This window comes from Anopheles arabiensis, unplaced genomic scaffold (genome assembly GCF_016920715.1).
Source record: "Anopheles arabiensis isolate DONGOLA unplaced genomic scaffold, AaraD3 Autosomal_pericentromeric_contig0004, whole genome shotgun sequence".
Lineage (NCBI taxonomy): Eukaryota > Metazoa > Arthropoda > Insecta > Diptera > Culicidae > Anopheles > Anopheles arabiensis.
In genome coordinates, this window is record NW_024412152.1 from 338,967 (window position 1) to 358,998 (window position 20,032).

A 20,032-nucleotide genomic window follows, 5' to 3' on the forward strand; every position below is an offset into this window, starting at 1 on the left:
GAATGTCTAGCTTTGGCCGTGGGTCCTTCACCAAGGTGGATTAAACATATCAGGTGGTGGATTAGGGCCTTTGGGGGGTCGCCATAGTTGAGGGACTTTACGTCATTTTAGAACCGTTGACCATTGGTTTCCGCACACAAAGCTTAGCAAATATAACAGATTTCTTTTTTATTATGTGCATTTTAGTGTGTCTATTGATTTTATCGAAAAAACGTAATATATTAACAAAAGATTTGATGATTTGTTTATGCACGAAATTTAAAATCATGCTAGCATGAGTTCTAATCTCAAGTAAATTGTCCATGCGGCTCGTAGATAATGAGGAATTAAGGTAAAAATTGAAAAAAATAATGATTTCTTAATTTTTATCATCAAAAATGTCGAAAACACAAAGAATTCTAGAATAAATTCACAGAATAACACAAAATAACACACTTTAATGTATGTTTCAATGTTAAATAAGAACTCTTCTTCTTCTTTGGCTCAACAACCGATGTCGGTCAAGGCCTGCCTCTACCCACTTGTGGGCTTGGCTTTCAGCGACTAATTGATTCCCCACATAGCAGGATAGTCAGTCCTACGTATGGCGGCGCGGTCTATTTGGGGCTTGAACTCATGACGGGCATGTTGTTAAGTCGTACGAGTTGACGACTGTACTACGAGACCTGAGAAATAAGAACTCCCAAAGTTCAAAATAAATTTTTAAAGAATGTTTATTCGAAAAAATGGGGTAGATAAATTATATGAACAAATTTAATTAATGTCAACAAAGTTTGAATCCTGGGGACCTTACGTCAAGTGACCAATTGTCAAAATGCACTAGAGTCCACCACCTGATATTTTTAAATCCACCTTGGTGCACCTCCATATGATTATATGGGTTTGTTCGAGTCGGTTGTCGTGTTCGAGTGGTGCCAGAGCGCAGCCTAAGGCGGCGCTCTGGGACCAATCGAACGAGACAAACAAACACGACTCTGTTCGATAGGTGCTCTGTCAGCTGTTCGATGTCTTATAGACCTGTCATGATGCACTGCAATACGCCTTTCTTTTCGTCTCGAAAATGAAGCATTTTCATAGTTTAAATGAATATCCACCTACAGGGGGAAGATTCAACTCATAATTTACTAGTTATTCACATCTATAATAACATAGAAATCATTCAAATTTAATATTGAAAAATGTAAACAAACGTCCATGCCAAAACACATACAGTGCATACATATGGATTATGTACACACAATAGTTTAATACGTTTCAATCCTTTATATTTGATGTTATAATTGATTGAAAAGTTTAACAATAATTATTGATAGCTATTTTAAATATTTTGCACGCAATTTTAAGAAGAAAAAGAGACAAACTACGTAAACAAACTTAAAAATGTCCCGAATTGAATTCTATCTACTGTAGCTGTGAAGCGTTTGACAGCCAAGGTACTCACAGCACAGGTGGGTATCGAACATCACAGACAGAATCAACTGACATGTTCGACTCGACGTTTTTCTTGTTTGTTTGTTTGTGTCTGACAGTGCACCTCCATATGATTATATGGGTTTGTTCGTGTCGGATGTCGTGTTCGATTGCTGCTAGAGCGCCGCCTAACGCGCATGATCGGTTTGAGGGAACGGTCAGAACTTCGCCGCATGCGATTTTGCCGCAAGCTTTTGTATGTGTGCAAAGTGACCAGAAATACCAATGTCTAGGGAAAGTGTAGAGTTTGAAGGAAAAAATCTCATTTTTTAAATCATTGAACTATAACACTCAGCCAAACAATCAAAACAATCAAATTAATCAAACTGCTGCGGCCCTAAGCGGTCGCGTGGAGCCCCGAGAAAAAGAACTGGGGAAAAAAATAGCATCTAGTCCTTCTTTGGCTTAGAATTCCTAGTAAAATTTTCAGAGCGACACTTCAAAAAGAACTTCATTTGTGTGACCGCTGAACCAAATCTAATCCATCTCCTAGATAAAGGATGCATATTCTCGTGTGATGGAACTTTCATTTTGCGCATTAGCGCAACCAAACCCCCCCACCCCCCGTTGAACACTTCTTTCGCTTTCACTTCTTTTAACTCAGTTAAGTTTCGAGTTTTAATCTACCGAAAACTACCGATGAAATTTTGATGCGCCTACCAAAACCGCCAAAATAATCTGGCCACACTGTTTGACAGTGGGGAGAATTCACAGACAGAAAAAAATAATTTATTTTTTCATAAATAGGCTGTTTTGCTCCGTATTCCCTTTGTTTGATCTCTTTCATATGAATTTTGATTGTTTATTTTCTCTTTTTGTTTGTGTGCTATATCGTTGCTTCATGTGGCCACCGCTTACCCGGCGCTCAAGCACCAATCGAACACGACATCGAACATGAAAAATGTATGGGATTTGACATGTTTGTCTTGTTTGTTTGTGGCTGACAGTGCACCTCCAAGGTGGATTAAAAATATCAGGTGGTGGATTAGGGCCTTTGGGGGGTCGCCATAGTTGAGGGACTTTACGTCATTTTAGAACCGTTGACCATTGGTTTCCGCACACAAAGCTTAGCAAATATAACAGATTTCTTTTTTTATTATGTGCATTTTAGTGTGTCTATTGATTTTATCGAAAAAACGTAATATATTAACAAAAGATTTGATGATTTGTTTATGCACGAAATTTAAAATCATGCTAGCATGAGTTCTAATCTCAAGTAAATTGTCCATGCGGCTCGTAGATAATGAGGAATTAAGGTAAAAATTGAAAAAAAATAATGATTTCTTAATTTTTATCATCAAAAATGTCGAAAACACAAAGAATTCTAGAATAAATTCACAGAATAACACAAAATAACACACTTTAATGTATGTTTCAATGTTAAATAAGAACTCTTCTTCTTCTTTGGCTCAACAACCGATGTCGGCCAAGGCCTGCCTCTACCCACTTGTGGGCTTGGCTTTCAGCGACTAATTGATTCCCCACATAGCAGGATAGTCAGTCCTACGTATGGCGGCGCGGTCTATTTGGGGCTTGAACTCATGACGGGCATGTTGTTAAGTCGTACGAGTTGACGACTGTACTACGAGACCTGAGAAATAAGAACTCCCAAAGTTCAAAATATATTTTTAAAGAATGTTAATTCGAAAAAATTGGGTAGATAAATTATATGAACAAATTTAATTAATGTAAACAAAGTTTGAATCCTGGGGACCTTACGTCAAGTGACGAATTGTCAAAATGCACTAGAGTCCACCACCTGATATTTTTAAATCCACCTTGGTGCACCTCCATCCCAGGCTGCAAATGACAGCGCGTAAGACCAATTTAGCAGATTTATAACACCACATTGAAGAGTTTAATCGTTTTTGGGCTTTTATACATATAAATCAAGCCATTTCTTCAATATAACATGGTAAAATTATTTAAAGTTATTTTACAAACAATTATTTCAACAATTCAGACTAAATTAAAAGATTTTTTAGTTTTATACCACACAAGGCCAATATTGATATTGTTGATGTTGTTCCCTTGTCCATACTGTCTGTGTTTATGTCGCTGCTGTCACACCACAATCGCGCGCAAATGAACAAAATCTAAACATACAGAACATCTAACGAGTTAAATTGCGTGCGTTATTGCGATAATCTAGTGGTTTCTAGCCGTGATTTTATCAAAAATAGGATGGACCAATCATTCTCGTAGCGTATTCGGCTCAACTCATATTTGTATCGTACCCGTAACCGTATAGTGGAGCAAGACCAGCTAGAAGAAAATAATACCAGTGAAAGAGAAAAGGTATGATGAAAATCATGAAGTTTGCTTGTACTTTTTATTAAACATGGTTTATTTTGCTTTACAGATAATGCACATACGCCAGATGTTGGTGCTACATCCTCACACGACAGTTTTCTTGTGGAACATGATTATGTTGAAGATGATCATGAAACTACTGCATACGCTGAGGAAGAAGAGGCTGTAATCGATTATCTCGAAAGCTCTGACGAGGAACAAGAAACATCAAACGAACCATTCTCCGTAAAAGAAGCTTTGCAAACGTGGGCGGTGTCTACAAATCAAACTTATGATTCCATCGAACAAGTCATGGGTATAATCGGTAAAGTAAGTTCTTGCAAATTGCCAAAAGATGCTAGAACTTTGCTAAAAATCAACCGCAATCGCTCTTCGGAAATTATTACCGTGCAAGGTGGACAGTATTGGTATCGTGGGATTCAAAATTGCTTCACTAACGAGTTAAGGTAATATTTCTGGATGTAAACAAATTCATTCTCATGTCTAAGTATTACATATCGTTATGTTTTCTAATTTCTAGCGATGTAAACTTTGAAGCTGATAAAACAATTTTACTGAACGTGTCAATAGACGGATTGCCGATTGCCAAAAGCAACAATCTACAATTTTGGCCTATTCTATTTAACATTCATGGAATGCCGGAAATACCAGTCAAATTAAAATACAAATTATTGTGGCAGATTCTCTGCATTTGATAGATTTAGGTATAACAAAAGAATGCTGATGGCCTGGATGTTTGGTATGTTTGGTGTAAGAAAAAAATTAACACCTACACAAATCAACTTTATTACAGCTAAGTTACTTAACATTAAACTTCCTGCTGAGATCCATAGAAAATTTCGTCCACTTTTTGACATCAAACATTGGAAAGGATCAGAATTTGCTTCATTTTTGTTTTATGGTTCATTTGTCGTTCTTAAGGACTCAATTCCTGAAGAACAATATAATCACTTCATGCTGTTTTTTTGCAGCATTACATTGCTGTCTACAGAAGTTTACAAAGAGCATTGGCCATTAGCAAATAAGTTACTTCAGCTTTTTGTAAAACTGTACAGTACACTATATGGTCCAGAATATATATCAAGTAACGTACATAATCTCTTACATATTTTCAAAGAAGCCGAAAACTTTGGCCCCATTAACACAATCTCCTCATATGATTTTTGAAAATGAGCTTCAACATTTAAAAAAATCATTACGAAGCGGGGGCAAATGCTTAGAACAAGCTATAAATAGAATAACAGAAAGCGAAGCATATCATACGCACGATACAAATCAACAAATTACTTTTCCTTCTATTCATCTTCGTGGAGAAACAGTTACTCTTCATATTCGTAAAGCTTTCTGTTTAAAAAATGATCAACGCAACGAATGGTTTTTGACAAAATCAAAATGTTTGTCAATTCGGTACAGCAATCATGCAAGACGGAGTAATAGAAATATCAGCAAAAAAGATCATTTGCTCGTCTAGTAGTTTCAGTTATCCTTACGATTCTAAAATGATAAATATTCACCGAGCTAGTACTAATGATTTAGAAGAAAGTTTTTTTAGACTAGGAATCAGCGATATAAAATGTAAATTAGTTGCGGCACCTCTTGCTCAAGAAGATGCATTCGATTTCGTTCCTTTAATTCACACATTAGTAATATGAAATAAGTAGTAAATATTTGTTGAACGTACATTTTAATTCGTTTTTTATATCATAAAAAATAATAACATTTCTTTGAATTCTTTAACATTTCTATAATAGGAACATGATACGCAACTGGGCTTAATTAAAGCTTTTAATTTTACAAAAAGCCATTAATTCTGCTATCTGCTTGAAGCTAAACTGAAGATTACAGTAGTAATTAAACATAAATTAAACTAAACTTTGCGTCTATGAGGTACAGTTTTAACTTTTCCCACCATGCTAAGTCTTTGTTTTGAATGTTTAAACTTATTTTGGAAAAATGTTTTGATTCTTTGGTCCGTGGGTGAAACTCCATGACATGTTGCTATAAATTTAAAAATCTGAATAACCCTTTCATAATTTGAAAAACAAACTTTATCTGGCCCTAATCCTGTCCAGTTGGCTTGTGTTACAAAACCCTTTTTGAATATAATGTCCATGCTATCATGCAGTCTAGCTTCTGAACTGTCGGTCGGCAGCTTTGTATCTAAAAATTCCATAAATTTTTTTTTGAACTCTGGTTCCCCCAATTTTTCCTCCAGTCGATCTAGTTCTTCCCTGGTCCCCACCGTTTCCCATTCAAACGACGATTCCGCAACAAATCCTGGCCGTGGAATCAATTTGTCGGATAAAATATCTAACTGTGCTCGTATTAATTTCTGCTGCTTCTCCATATCCAGCATTTTCTTATGATACATGTCTGCCTGTCTTTGTTGCTCCCTCTGCATGGTGTCTAATTTTTCTAGTATGGCATCTAATCCCACGTTCTGTCCACTAGAAAAATCCGTTTGCGTTGCCATTGAAGCAGTAGATGAAAGGGCTGGAAATAAACGTTCATATAGTATTTTACAGCAAATAATATACTATAAAACAAATTTAAGACATACGTTTAGGTTTTCGTTGACAAGCACCCGAAGTTGATGCAGTTGTTTCCATAAACGAGAAGTGATCCAAAGAAGAACGAACTACCATCGATGTGGACGGTACATTGTCTACCATTGCATTATTCGTACGAGAAACCGGCTTGCGTTTATCGCTTGATACAGTTTCTAGAAATATTTGTTAACTATAGTTCTTGTTATAACACTCTTAAACACTTTCTCACGTTTTGACGATGAAGCATTCTCGCGAGCCATGTTTTGACTTCCAGTATGGATAGACACTGACGATAACGATGAAAGCTCATTCAATAATTTCGGATGAAGCATTTTGGTAGGTGTGGTGTTGTTTATTGAATCTGAAAATGTATGCAATTTCATGTTAATGATTATGATTTTTAACAAAACATATTTAATTAAAACTTACTATTATTGTTTAACGGGAGCAATTTGTATTCTCCATTTTTAATCGATACAAGTAGCTTAGGTCGTTTGGCGCTAAGGATAAACAAAAAAAAAAGATGAAGGTGTGAAAAAAGTCACATCTTTCATTGCACGGTAAAACACACCTGTCACCTGTTGGAAGTATCACGTTTATAAAGCGTTGTGAGCTGAACCAGATAATCGGGACACCGTGGCTCCGGCTGTACACGCAGGAACAGGTTCCCTCACGCTTGTTCCATGCAGGAGTTCTAAACAATTGGAATTGCCTCAGCACACAAGCACAAACACAGAAAAAGTTCTAAATAAACCAACACCGGCCTTACAAACAAAAGGAGCGTGTGTGCAGCGGAGATGAGATGAAGAGGAGTAGAAGAAGAAAACACAACCGAACCGAACCAAAGAATAGCCGAACTGTGCGAAGGCGAAAAGCGAAGTAAACAAAATGAGCTCGAGAGGAACAACCAGGACAACCTAGGAGAAAGAAGAAGGAAGAGGGTGAGGGAAAAAAGATCGGTGGAAAGAGGGGGGAGAAAAAAGAGTCCGCCAATTTTTTTGCACTGTGGTAGGCCACTCAGTAATTTTTGGACATTTCATTACACCGTCAATAAAAAATATACACCACTTGAATGACATCTGGCCATATCTGTCAAAATCGGTCTAACCATATCGTTAAAAAGTCGGACTATCGGCAGTCCGACGGGAAGACGAAAAGTTTTACCGAAAGACGTCTTTTGGCTGTCATATGCAGCCTGGGATGGGTTTGTTCGAGTCGGTTGTCGTGTTCGAGTGGTGCCAGAGCGCAGCCTAAGGCGGCGCTCTGGGACCAATCGAACGAGACAAACAAACACGACTCTGTTCGATAGGTGCTCTGTCAGCTGTTCGATGTCTTATAGACCTGTCATGATGCACTGCAATACGCCTTTCTTTTCGTCTCGAAAATGAAGCATTTTCATAGTTTAAATGAATATCCACCTCCAGGGGGAAGATTCAACTCATAATTTACTAGTTGTTGGCGCCTAAATGGCTGCAAATTTATAGATTGTAAGATTATAGGAAAAGGGTACATAGGATTGCGTTAGTATTAGTGTTAGCAGGACTGTCAGGGTTATGACGAAAATATAAAAGGATTAGTAGCAATCAGACAGTCGACTCGGCAACATACTTTTTGGAAACCACAAAAATATCACAGTAGTTTATGAGCTATCGTTCATTGGTCCTTCGAACCGGATCCAAATTACGGATATTATTTGCTATTTTTTGTGGTTTATGCTATTTGGTTACCGAGCGACAAGTGGGAGTGCAAAGAAATATTGGATTTCTTAGCAGAACGGTGTGTTCTCCACTCCATTCGTGTTGATGCTACTGCTGCAGGAGCCGGACACTCATCGTTGGTTTGTGTGTGTGAGAGAGAGAGGACGTGAAGCCACGAAAGGAGCTGCGTATCTGTAGGCTGTCGGTAAACAGCAAAAGACGAACTGTGCGACGACGAAAGGTGCGAAATTGTAATACGGTGAATAGCTGAATTTAGTGCGTGCGTGAACTTTCCATTAATAACATATTTGTAGATAATTAGTGTCAGCGCAGAACATTTTTGAACGCGTGAGTGTCGTTCAACCGTAGTAGTGGAGTGGGTGTGCGTGAGTGACTATCCTAGCGCCATACTTGGCACCCAAAGCTGCGCGCGTATTAGTTCAGGTGTCGACAACTTCCAGGGGTACGGAACTCATTGCTGTGCGTTTTATTAAAAATTGTGTTAAGAAGTGCCTAAAGAACAATTATTGGGAGCAAAATGCCAGCAGCAGATAAACGAGTGAAAATGTTCAATTTAAAGAGGGTAGAAATTATGAACACTTTGCAAGATTTCGAAGAGTTTACGAAATCCTTTGATGCAACCATCGATGCATATCAGATACCTAGTCGGTTGGAACAGTTAGAAGAGTTGGTTAGTGAGTTCACGGAATTACGTAAAGCATTCAACGAAACGGTAGATGATTCGGAAGCGTTCGATATCATGCAAAAAGATCGGCGTGAATTTAACAAACGGTCTCACGAAGTAAGGGCATTTTTATTAAAAAATAGTTCCCATTCTGGGGCGTCGAGTGGGTTGAACACTACTCAGGTTAACACAACTATTAGTGCAGGAACTCAAAATCATCTGCGCCTTCCTAAGGTTGACCTTCCAAGCTTTGATGGTGAAATAACAAAATGGCTTACGTTCAAAGACAGATTTTCATCTATGGTGCATGACTCGACAGAAATGCCTGAAGTGTTAAAATTGCAATATTTATTATCGGCGCTTAAGGGTGATGCTGCGCATCAATTTGAACACATGCAAATAACGGCCGATAATTATTATGTGACATGGGAAGCTTTGTTAAAACGTTATGATAATTCTAAGGTGTTAAAAAGGGAATATTTCAAGGCATTTTATTCTCTAGAAAAAATGAAAACCGACTCGACGGAAGAATTGGCACGTATCGTGAACGAAGCAAGTAGATTAGTCAGAGGGTTAGAACGTTTGAACGAGCCTGTCGACAAGTGGGACACTCCGTTAACAAGTTTATTGTTTTACAAATTGGACAGTAAAACTTTAGTGGCGTGGGAGCAGTACTCGGTGGATTTCAAAACAGATGAATTCACAAATCTAGTGGAATTTTTGGAACAGCGAGTGAACATTTTAAAGAGCTCTGCGCAAAATATTTGCAATCAATATTCGGCTAATTCGATCATGGTGACCGGCAGGCAGGCGAGAAGAGATGGTAGGAATGTGGCATTACCAGTACAGCAAACGAACAATACATTTAAAGGGTATCTCAAGTGTCCACTGTGCAACGAACAGCATCCTTTGTATGTGTGTGAGAGATTCGAAAGAGCGTCAGTGATAAATCGAGAGGAGATAGTAAGAAAACATGGCTTATGTTTTAATTGCTTGCGAAAGGACACTCATCACGTGAGTGTAGATCGACGTATGTGTGCCAGCAGTGTAAAAGAAAGCACCATTCGAAACTGTGTAAGATAGGAAGATTATCTGAAGTGGAAGTGGTTCCGTCAACGTCAAGATTAACTGCTACGGCTCAAGCAAATTGTTCGAAGAAAACAGTTATATTGTCTACCGCGCAAATTATAATTCTAGATGTTAACGATCAGCCATACAAAGTGAGAGCATTACTCGATAACGGCTCTCAATTAAATTTCATCACGGAGAGAGTGGCACAAGAACTCAGATTGAAGAGAGCCCGCGTGAGTGAACAGATAGCTGGTGTGGGTGGAGCTATTATGAGAGTTGCAGGATCAGTTGTGGGTACCATTCGATCTCTCACCACTGAGTACACAACATGCTTAGAATTTTTAATTTTGCCAAAAATTGCTACCGATTTACCATCCGAAACAATGGACGTACGAGGTTGGAAGTTACCAAAAGATGTTCGATTAGCGGACCCTACATTCTATGAAAGGGGCTCAATAGATATGTTGATCGGGGCAGACACCTTTGTTGAAATGATAAAGGCAAAAAAGATAAAGCTTGATCATGAGTTACCAACACTACTTGAAACAGAATTAGGTTGGATTGTGAGTGGTGCATATAAGCATAATAATTTAAATCAATCAATGGCATGCACAATTGTTAGTCAAGGGGGAGAAAACGACATAGCTTCTTTGATGAACACATTTTTTAATATCGAAGAAGTTCAAGATCAGAATTTGTGGAACGTTGAGGAACGAGAATGCGAAGATCATTTTCAAGCAACAACAAGGCGTGATGAGAATGGAAGATACGTGGTGCGATTACCACTCAAGGCGGAGAGGGAATTGGGAGAGTCCAAGGAAGTAGCCTTACGGCGGCTGATTGGACTTGAGAGAAGATTTGAGAGGGAACCGAAGGTGAAGGAAGCATATGACGCATTTATGCAAGAATATATCACTTTGGGGCACATGAGTGTCAGAGAAAATGAAAATAGTAGTGACGGTTACTATATGCCGCACCACGCTGTTTTCAAGCAAGATAGCACCACGACAAAGTGTCGTGTAGTTTTTGATGGATCGAGCAAAACGTCAAATGGTCGATCTCTCAATGATATATTAAAAGTAGGTCCAACAATACAGCAAGACACTACGGATATTTTATTAAGATGGCGACGTAGAGCCATAGCAGTGGTCGGTGATGTTGAAAAAATGTACCGACAAGTGTGGGTTCATGAGGAGGATCGAAAGTTCCAACGAATACTTTGGAGATCACATTCAAGCGAAAAAATAAAAACATATGAGCTTAATACAATAACCTACGGAACGGCATCAGCGCCATTTCTTGCGATACGAACCCTAAATCAGGTGCTAGAAGACAATAAGAAAAAATACCCACTAGCAGCATCGCGTATAAATGACTTTTACGTGGATGATTTTATTTCTGGTGCGGATTCAGAGAATGAAGCAAAACAATTGTGCGAAGAAACCAAGGCAGCGTTAGCAATGGGTGGGTTTCCTTTACGCAAATGGGCTTCTAATTGTCCCCATATATTACCATCTGAAACCGAATTAGATAATGTACAAAGGGTAATTGAATTGAAGTCAAGAGAGGGTGCAGTATCAACATTAGGACTTGTGTGGAATCCGATCTTAGACACTCTAGGTGTAAAAATTAGTAAACCAGAAACTTGTGAGATATATACAAAAAGATCGATTATAAGAACAATCGCAAAAATCTATGATCCATTGGGGATTGTGGATACAGTTAAAGCAAAAGCAAAACAATTCATGCAACGAGTTTGGTCATTAAAAAGAGAAAATGGTGACTCATACGGGTGGGATGAAGCAATTCCACAGCAAATTAGACAAGAGTGGGAATTGTTTGAGAGTCAGTTAACACATTTACAAGAAGTACAAGTACCGAGATGCGTAACGATAGTAGGAGCACGTAATATTCAAATACACGGATTTTGTGATGCTTCTGAAGAGGGTTATGGAGCTTGCGTATATGTGAGAAGCACGAATGGAGAGGAAATAGTTTCGCGATTATTTGTATCGAAATCAAAGGTCACCCCATTAGCTACAAAACACACAATAGCTAGATTAGAACTATGCGCAGCTCATTTATTAGGAAAGCTATTGGTGAAACTCAAAAGGGCCACAGAAGATCCATACGAAACATTTTGTTGGACAGACTCTAGCACAGTAATTTATTGGTTGAAATCGTCTCCAAGTCGTTGGAAAACATTCGTGGCGAATAGAGTATCACAAATACAAAATGCAACAAAAGAATTTGAATGGAGGCATGTGCCTGGAATTCATAATCCAGCAGATGCGGTTTCGAGAGGTAGAAATCCGGCAGAGGTTGTTGCGGATAAGCTTTGGTGGCATGGACCAGATTGGCTAAACAAAGACCCAGAACATTGGCCTAAAAATATAGAGTCAGGAAACACTTGTGAGACAGCGAAAGAAGAAAAACAAACGAAAACTACATTAACATGTATGGTGAAAGAGGAAAGTTTTATAAACAAACTATGCGAGAGAGTAGGTTCATTCACAAAACTAAAAAGGATTGTCGCATATTGTCATCGTTTCTTCGATCGTAAGCGAATCCATCGCAAATCTTATTTTGAGTTGAGGGAACTAAAACGAGCTGAAAAGACAATCATTCGATTGGTTCAAAATGAAGTCTATGCAACTGAATACGAGTGTATCAAACAAGGGCAACAAGTAGTGCGAAAATCACCATTGAGAGCAATTAGACCAATACTGGACAAAGATAATGTCATGAGAGTAGGAGGTCGGTTGTCAAACGCCGACATAAAAGACGAACAAAAACATCCTGTTATTATTCCAGGAAAGCACAGGATTGCAGAGTTGATTGCCGACAAGTACCATAAGATACTTCGTCATGCTGGGGCTCAACTGATGATAAACACTATGCAGTTAAGGTTTTGGATAGTGGGAGCGCGCAATGTAGCGAAACGTACAGTTTTCAACTGTGTGAAATGTACTCGTTGTAGACCAAAACTGATTCAGCAGCCAATGGCTGATCTTCCAGAGCAGAGGGTGAGACAAGCTAGACCGTTCTCAATTAGCGGTGTGGACTACGCAGGACCGATAATGGTAAAGGGCACACACCGACGGGCGGTGCCCACAAAAGGCTATATTTCAATATTTGTTTGTTTCGTAACAAAAGCAGTTCATATCGAACTTGTATCAAATCTATCCTCTTCTGCATTTTTAGCTGCACTGCGTCGATTCGTTGCGAGGAGAGGGCATGTTACGGAATTGCATTCGGATAACGGCACAAACTTCCGAGGTGCGAACAATAAGTTGCGCGAACTGTACAAATTACTAAATTCTGATACACACCAAGACGAGGTTGTAGGATGGTGCGCCGAACGAGACATGAAGTGGAAGTTTACACCCCCAGCTGCACCACATTTTGGAGGTCTGTGGGAGGCCGCGGTGAAATCTATGAAATTTCATTTAAAGCGCGTGTTAGGTACAGGGCATTTAACGTTTGAAGATTTATCAACCTTATTAGCCGAAATAGAAGCATGTCTAAATTCTCGACCAATTACGGCAATATCAGAAGATCCAAATGATATGGAAGCACTTACCCCAGGGCATTTTTTGGTAGGGAATCACTTACAAACGGTCCCGGAGGTAGACATCGCAGATGTGCCAACAAACAGATTAAACCATTGGAGACTGATACAAAAACACATGCAACACATTTGGAATCGTTGGCATCGCGAATATTTAAGTACATTGCAGAAGCGAGCAAAGTGGAACAAAAATGCGATATCGATTGAGCCAGGAAGATTAGTAATTCTACAAGAAGACAATGTTGCAGTATCTAAATGGCCGATGGCAAGAGTAGTGGATTTACATCCAGGAAAAGATGGTGTTACACGAGTAGTAACGTTGAAATGCGCAAATGGCAAGGAAATTCGTAGGCCAATTCATAGAATAGCTCCTTTACCTATAGAATCGTAAATTGAAATCAATAATTTGAATTATGTGGAATTAAGATGAGGAATTTAAGAAATCAAATAGGAATATGAAAATGAATTCAATCATTATTGAATATGAAAAACATTCGTTTTTGGTGACCGGAAATGTTGGCGCCTAAATGGCTGCAAATTTATAGATTGTAAGATTATAGGAAAAGGGTACATAGGATTACGTTAGTATTAGTGTTAGCAGGACTGTCAGGGTTATGACGAAAATATAAAAGGATTAGTAGCAATCAGACAGTCGACTCGGCAACATACTTTTTGGAAACCACAAAAATATCACAGTAGTTTATGAGCTATCGTTCACTAGTTATTCACATCTATAATAACATAGAAACATTCAAATTTAATATTGAAAAATGTAAACAAACGTCCATGCCAAAACACATACAGTGCATACACATGGATTATGTACACACAATAGTTTAATACGTTTCAATCCTTTATATTTGATGTTATAATTGATTGAAAAGTTTAACAATAATTATTGATAGCTATTTTAAATATTTTGCACGCAATTTTAAGAAGAAAAAGAGACAAACTACGTAAACAAACTTAAAAATGTCCCGAATTGAATTCTATCTACTGTAGCTGTGAAGCGTTTGACAGCCAAGGTACTCACAGCACAGGTGGGTATCGAACATCACAGACAGAATCAACTGACATGTTCGACTCGACGTTTTTCTTGTTTGTTTGTTTGTGTCTGACAGTGCACCTCCATATGATTATATGGGTTTGTTCGTGTCGGATGTCGTGTTCGATTGCTGCTAGAGCGCCGCCTAACGCGCATGATCGGTTTGAGGGAACGGTCAGAACTTCGCCGCATGCGATTTTGCCGCAAGCTTTTGTATGTGGGCAAAGTGACCAGAAATACCAATGTCTAGGGAAAGCGTAGAGTTTGAAGGAAAAAATCTCATTTTTTTTAATCATTGAACTATAACACTCAGCCAAATAATCAAAACAATCAAATTAATCAAACTGCTGCGGCCCTAAGCGGTCGCGTGGAGCCCCGAGAAAAAGAACTGGGGAAAAAAATTAGCATCTAGTCCTTCTTTGGCTTAGAATTCCTAGTAAAATTTTCAGAGCGACACTTCAAAAAGAACTTCATTTGTGTGACCGCTGAACCAAATCTAATCCATCTCCTAGATAAAGGATGCATATTCTCGTGAGATGGAACTTTCATTTTGCGCATTAGCGCAACCAAACCCCCCCCACCCCCCGTTGAACACTTCTTTCGCTTTCACTTCTTTTAACTCAGTTAAGTTTCGAGTTTTAATCTACCGAAAACTACCGATGAAATTTTGATGCGCCTACCAAAACCGCCAAAATAATCTGGCCACACTGTATGACAGTGGGGAGAATTCACAGACAGAAAAAAATAATTTATTTTTTCATAAATAGGCTGTTTTGCTCCGTATTCCCTTTGTTTGATCTCTTTCATATGAATTTTGATTGTTTATTTTCTCTTTTTGTTTGTGTGCTATATCGTTGCTTCATGTGGCCACCGCTTACCCGGCGCTCAAGCACCAATCGAACACGACATCGAACATGAAAAATGTATGGGATTTGACATGTTTGTCTTCCCAGGCTGCAAAAGACAGCCCGAAAGGCTACATTTTGTGTATTTATAATACTGGGTTGGCGAGTTAACTTACTTTTTAAGCATTTTTTTGTTATTATTGAATATAAATCTTCGTGAAAAAAATATTAGACATCGATTTTTTTTACAACAAATGCATTAAATCTGAACAAGGACTGTTTTTCATCATTTTTCATCTTTTGACCCAAATGCTATAGTTATTGATATTATTGATGTTGGTAGCTTGGTCCGAATGTTGTTGTTGTTTTGGTTGTCAGTCGCTCAAATCGCTCAAATCAAAACATCAGAGAAGCCACCAGAAAAGGTCTTGAGCATCAAAAGTGTATATTTAAGGCGTGATTTCAGTGATAATTCATGTGTTACTGATATTTTTTGTTTTAATAAATAACATAGAATGGAGGAGTCTTTCGCCAAGCGCATTCGATACAACTCGCATCTGTATCGGAATCGTGATCGTCTGGTTGAAACAGAACAGGATGAAGAACCTATTTCAAGTGGAAGTTCGAATGGTATGATATAAATTTGACTGATTGCTTTTACTTTTTACTTATCCATTATTGTTACTACATTGTAGCTGTAGAACTCGTGGAAAACGCTGATGACTATATCATACCGGATGATGGACCTGCGAACGTTCAAGATATCCAGGACGGTGATGAAATTGGAGCGCTGGAATGTGCGCATGATGAGGAAAATGATATTGATGATCATGTCATAGATTATCTCATGGAAAGTTCAGATGAAGAGGAAGCATTGGAACAATACAACGCAGCATTTTCAGTGCATGATGCTTTACGTCGCTGGGCCATATCGAGAAATCAAACGTATGAGTCAATCGAGGAAGTGATGGAAATTGTTAGAAAAACAAGTAATTGTAAGCTGCCAAAAGATGCAAGGACTCTGTTGAAGATCAACCGAAACCCTTCTGCGGAGATAACAACAGTTGAAGGAGGACAATATTGGTATCACGGTATTCAAAAATGTTTCAACGAACTAAGGTAATTGATCTCGCGTAATCGTTATAAATTTTCTTTATATTCATACATACGGTTTAATTATTTAAAGCAATCTAACCCTTCATTCCGATTCTACGCTTTTGATAAACGTATCGATCGACGGATTACCACTATTCAAAAGTAGCAACCTTCAATTTTGGCCCATACTTTTCAACATTCATGAAATGCCAGAAGTACCTGTAATGATAGCTGCTATTTATTGTGGTCCGACAAAACCAGTAAGCATCGAACACTTTCTTCGTCCTTTTGTTGATGAAATCAACTTCCTCATGAAAAATGGAGCACAGATCAATAATAAGACGGTTAAGATAAAACTGCGCGCAATTATAGCTGATTCTCCAGCTCGGGCGTTTATTAAAGGTAATACAAAACAGTTATACATATCTGTACTTAGGTGATTAAAACTTTATGATTCTTCTTTCGTAGGTGTTGTCAGCTTCAACGGTATACATGGCTGCTTGAAATGTGTGTCTGAGGGAAGGAGTATCCGAGGAAGAGTAGCATTTCCCGATATCGCTGGTTCTGATCGCACTAATGAAGGATTTAGGTCGCGCTCGTATGGTAAACACCACAAATTTGATTCTCCTCTATTATCTCTATTAGACGAATTTGATCTTGTAAAACAAGTAATAGTTGCAGATTTATTGCATTTAATTGATTTAGGAGTAGCAAAACGTTAGTTAATGGGCTGGATATGTGGAAAATTTGGTGTGGTGCACAAGTTATCTCCTGAACAAATCAACAAAATGTCAGCAATGTTGATGCATATCAAATTACCTGTAGAGATCCACAGAAAGTTCCGTTCATTACGTGATCTCAAGTATTGGAAAGGCACTGAATTAAACTCTTTCTTATTTTACGCATCCGTTGTTGTACTCAGAGGAACATTGAGTGAACAACAATACAATCATTTTATGTTGTATTTTTGCAGCATTACAATTTTTTCATCTGAAGTATACAAAGAGCATTGGTCATTAGCAAATACTCTCCTACATCTGTTCGTGAAACAGTACGGAATTATTTACGGCCCAGAATATATTTCGAGTAATGTTCATAACCTTTTGCATATTTACCAAGAAGTTATTGATTTTGGAATACTTCGGTTTATATCTTCTTATGACTTTGAGAACGAACTTCAGCATATGAAACATTCATTGCGAAGTGGATCAAAAAGTTTAGAACAAACAATAAACCGTATAGCAGAATGGGCAGGCTATAAACCGGATAAATATATTAAACAACTACAATATCCCACGATTCATAGGAGAGGAAATATTACTACACTTCATGTGCGCCAAGGATTTTGTATAAAGAATGATGGTAGCAATTCTTGGTTTTTAACAAAATCGGGTAGCGTATGTCAATTTGTAAATGCAGATATACAGCAGTCTTCCGTAGACTTAACAGCAAGAAAGCTAACTAGGACTATTGATGATTTCAACTATCCTTTCAATTCAAAATTTTTGAACATACATCGCGGAAATATTAACGATTTAGGAAAAGAAAATATTATAATAGGTTTTCAGGATATAAAATGTAAATTAGTAGTTGTACCATTGTCTAAGGAAAATGAAAATAGTTTTGTTCCCTTGATACATACATTGGTTTATTAAAACAAAACAACCACGTTTTTTAAAATGATGTGTTTTAATTCAATAAAACGATTGTTTTTTCAGTATGTACATAAATTCGTTAATAGTTCATTTATAAGTATTGACATTACTAAAACTATTCCTAACTGATTAATACTTCTTATGTCTATGATGCGAAGTTTTCACTAATCCTACTAATTCTAACCGTTGCTTACTATGCCTAAACTTATTTTGTAAAACTTCTTTTATTTTTTGGTCCATAGGGATAAGTCCCTGACATGTGCCTATATATTTATAGAATTTTAATATATTTTTATAATTATTGAAAGGAATTTTTGGGTTTGGATGACCTATACCAGACCAACTGATATTGACCACAAACTCTTTTTTGAAAAGGATATCCATGCTTGCATGAAGTCGCGCATCCACACTATCTGTAGGTAGCCGGGCATCCACAAATGCTTCCATCTTATTTTTAAAATCGTTGTCTACTAATTTAAGCTCCAGATCGTCTAGTTCGTCTTTGGTACCAACAGGCTCAAATTCAAAGCTAGTTGCACGTACAATCCCTACGCTAGGAGCAACTCGATCAGCTACTATATCTAGCTCAGAACGCATCAGCTTGATCTGTTTTTCCATGTCTACTAGCTTTTCATTCGTCTGTTGTTGTTCGTATTGAATTTCAGTCAATTTTTTTAATATTATATTCAGACACGAGTTGTCATCAACAACAGACATCGTTTGAGTCCCGATTGATTGCGATCTTGATACTTTATCTGAAAGTTAAACAATATAAACAACCATATTAGAGTTTTGAGCTAGTTTAATATGATAAACTATGAATTTACTAAAACTACTGGCTTTAACTTACATTGTACTTGTTTTTGCTTGTTTGGCATGCCCGGGATGGAACAAGAAGATGCCGTTTTGGAATTACCCGAAGTCGTGGCTGAATGTAGCGGAGCATTTAGCTTTAGCTCGTGCAAAATCGGTTTGGCAGCACTAGTCGTTGAATCTGGTATAAAAGCATTTTTAATATGACATTTCATAATACAATTGCAGGATGCGTTAGCGACCAAACATAAATTCTTACCATTATTTTGTGGTTTCGATACCACCATAACACACTTCCCATCTATCATTTTCAAAGTTAGCTTAGGTCGTTTTGCGCTAAAAATGCAAGAAAAAAGTGTTATTGTTTTGTACATCTCGATTCTTCTTACGCACTTACTTCTCCATGTTGCGTATTGTGCAGCTCGCGTATTGTGTGTATTCTTATTGCCACACAAACGATGGCCTCTCTCGGGGATCCCGTAGCTGTTACCACAAACTCTGCGATGCAAATGCTAACTATTTCTACAGGAAGAAGTTCAACACTGATGCGGACCAACAAAGCCTTCCATGAAAAAGATGCTCATCGAAACAACTCTACACACACACACCCGGTTGTACACGATATCACACGGCAGCAGCAACGAACGAAATGGTGATGCAGGGCAACTACAGGAAGTACAGTGAGCAAAAACGTGGGGCAGAGGGGGGAGTGCACATAGGGACTTCAGAAAGGCAATAACATACGACAGCTAATTTTTATTTATTTTTTTTTTGTTGGACAGTGTGAGGGCGACATATCATCACGAAACACACACAAAAACCAAGCCATATATACATTGAGGTGTGCGGACTCTGTCAAATACTGCCTAAAGTATCGTTATAAAGGCGCCTTTTCGTAGCCGGACGGGCGCCCGAAAGACTGCGGAAAGGCGCCTTTTTATGTGACATTTGCAGCCTGGGCAATGGTCAACGGTTCTAAAATGACGTAAAGTCCCTCAACTATGGCGACCCCAAAGGCCTAATCCACCACCTGATATTTTTAATCCACCTTGGAGGTGCACTGTCAGCCACAAACAAACAAACAATTGTTTGTTTGTTTGTGGCTGACAGTGCACCTCCAAGGTGGATTAAAAATATCAGGTGGTGGATTAGGCCTTTGGGGGTCGCCATAGTTGAGGGACTTTACGTCATTTTAGAACCGTTGACCATTGGTTTCCGCACAC

General features: G+C 38.2%; 4 protein-coding genes across 5 annotated transcripts; 2 read left to right on the forward strand and 2 right to left on the reverse strand.

Moving 5' to 3' along the window:
- The first annotated feature begins 3,837 nt into the window (after window positions 1-3,837).
- On the forward strand, window positions 3,838-4,492 carry LOC120908281. Its single transcript, XM_040319194.1, has 2 exons — window positions 3,838-4,229; window positions 4,304-4,492. Exons 1-2 carry the CDS (start codon window positions 4,075-4,077, stop codon window positions 4,476-4,478), a joined length of 330 nt encoding a protein of 109 aa, XP_040175128.1. The 5' UTR covers window positions 3,838-4,074; the 3' UTR covers window positions 4,479-4,492.
- Window positions 4,493-5,450: 958 nt separating this feature from the next.
- Window positions 5,451-7,071, reverse strand: LOC120908282. Its single transcript, XM_040319195.1, has 5 exons — window positions 6,904-7,071; window positions 6,762-6,832; window positions 6,562-6,693; window positions 6,344-6,505; window positions 5,451-6,276 (listed from the first exon to the last, which is right to left on the reverse strand). The coding sequence occupies exons 3-5, from the start codon at window positions 6,662-6,664 to the stop codon at window positions 5,651-5,653; spliced, it is 891 nt and encodes a 296-aa protein (XP_040175129.1). The 5' UTR covers window positions 6,665-6,693; window positions 6,762-6,832; window positions 6,904-7,071; the 3' UTR covers window positions 5,451-5,650.
- An 8,433-nt stretch (window positions 7,072-15,504) lies between these two features.
- Window positions 15,505-18,020, forward strand: LOC120908283. 2 transcript variants are annotated; one of them, XM_040319196.1, is made up of 4 exons: window positions 15,505-15,876; window positions 15,942-16,365; window positions 16,433-16,743; window positions 16,810-18,020. In XM_040319196.1, exons 1-4 carry the CDS (start codon window positions 15,762-15,764, stop codon window positions 17,061-17,063), a joined length of 1,104 nt encoding a protein of 367 aa, XP_040175130.1. In that variant the 5' UTR covers window positions 15,505-15,761; the 3' UTR covers window positions 17,064-18,020. The 2 variants fall into 2 exon arrangements, with proteins under 2 accessions (XP_040175130.1, XP_040175131.1); XM_040319197.1 differs by having other exon boundaries at window positions 16,508-16,743.
- On the reverse strand, window positions 18,012-19,519 carry LOC120908284. The gene is made up of 4 exons (XM_040319198.1): window positions 19,207-19,519; window positions 19,069-19,145; window positions 18,847-18,990; window positions 18,012-18,751 (listed from the first exon to the last, which is right to left on the reverse strand). The coding sequence occupies exons 1-4, from the start codon at window positions 19,212-19,214 to the stop codon at window positions 18,126-18,128; spliced, it is 855 nt and encodes a 284-aa protein (XP_040175132.1). The 5' UTR covers window positions 19,215-19,519; the 3' UTR covers window positions 18,012-18,125.
- Window positions 19,520-20,032: the final 513 nt, after the last annotated feature.

What these genes read in the sequence shown, in the direction of transcription:
- LOC120908281 (XM_040319194.1), top strand. Translation starts at nt 4,075, where the DNA reads ATGGGTATAATCGGTAAAGTAAGTTCTTGCAAATTGCCAAAAGATGCT. An exon ending in TGCTTCACTAACGAGTTAAG is followed by an intron (nt 4,230 to 4,303) that starts GTAATATTTCTG and finishes TCTAATTTCTAG; the next exon opens with CGATGTAAACTTTGAAGCTG.
- LOC120908282 (XM_040319195.1), bottom strand. Translation starts at nt 6,664, where the DNA reads ATGCTTCATCCGAAATTATTGAATGAGCTTTCATCGTTATCGTCAGTG. An exon ending in GAATGCTTCATCGTCAAAAC is followed by an intron (nt 6,506 to 6,561) that starts GTGAGAAAGTGT and finishes AAATATTTCTAG; the next exon opens with AAACTGTATCAAGCGATAAA. An exon ending in TTGTCAACGAAAACCTAAAC is followed by an intron (nt 6,277 to 6,343) that starts GTATGTCTTAAA and finishes GTTTATTTCCAG; the next exon opens with CCCTTTCATCTACTGCTTCA.
- LOC120908283 (XM_040319196.1), top strand. Translation starts at nt 15,762, where the DNA reads ATGGAGGAGTCTTTCGCCAAGCGCATTCGATACAACTCGCATCTGTAT. An exon ending in AAATGTTTCAACGAACTAAG is followed by an intron (nt 16,366 to 16,432) that starts GTAATTGATCTC and finishes AATTATTTAAAG; the next exon opens with CAATCTAACCCTTCATTCCG. An exon ending in AGCTCGGGCGTTTATTAAAG is followed by an intron (nt 16,744 to 16,809) that starts GTAATACAAAAC and finishes CTTCTTTCGTAG; the next exon opens with GTGTTGTCAGCTTCAACGGT.
- LOC120908284 (XM_040319198.1), bottom strand. An exon ending in ATCGAAACCACAAAATAATG is followed by an intron (nt 18,991 to 19,068) that starts GTAAGAATTTAT and finishes CTTTTATACCAG; the next exon opens with ATTCAACGACTAGTGCTGCC. An exon ending in CAAGCAAAAACAAGTACAAT is followed by an intron (nt 18,752 to 18,846) that starts GTAAGTTAAAGC and finishes TTTAACTTTCAG; the next exon opens with ATAAAGTATCAAGATCGCAA.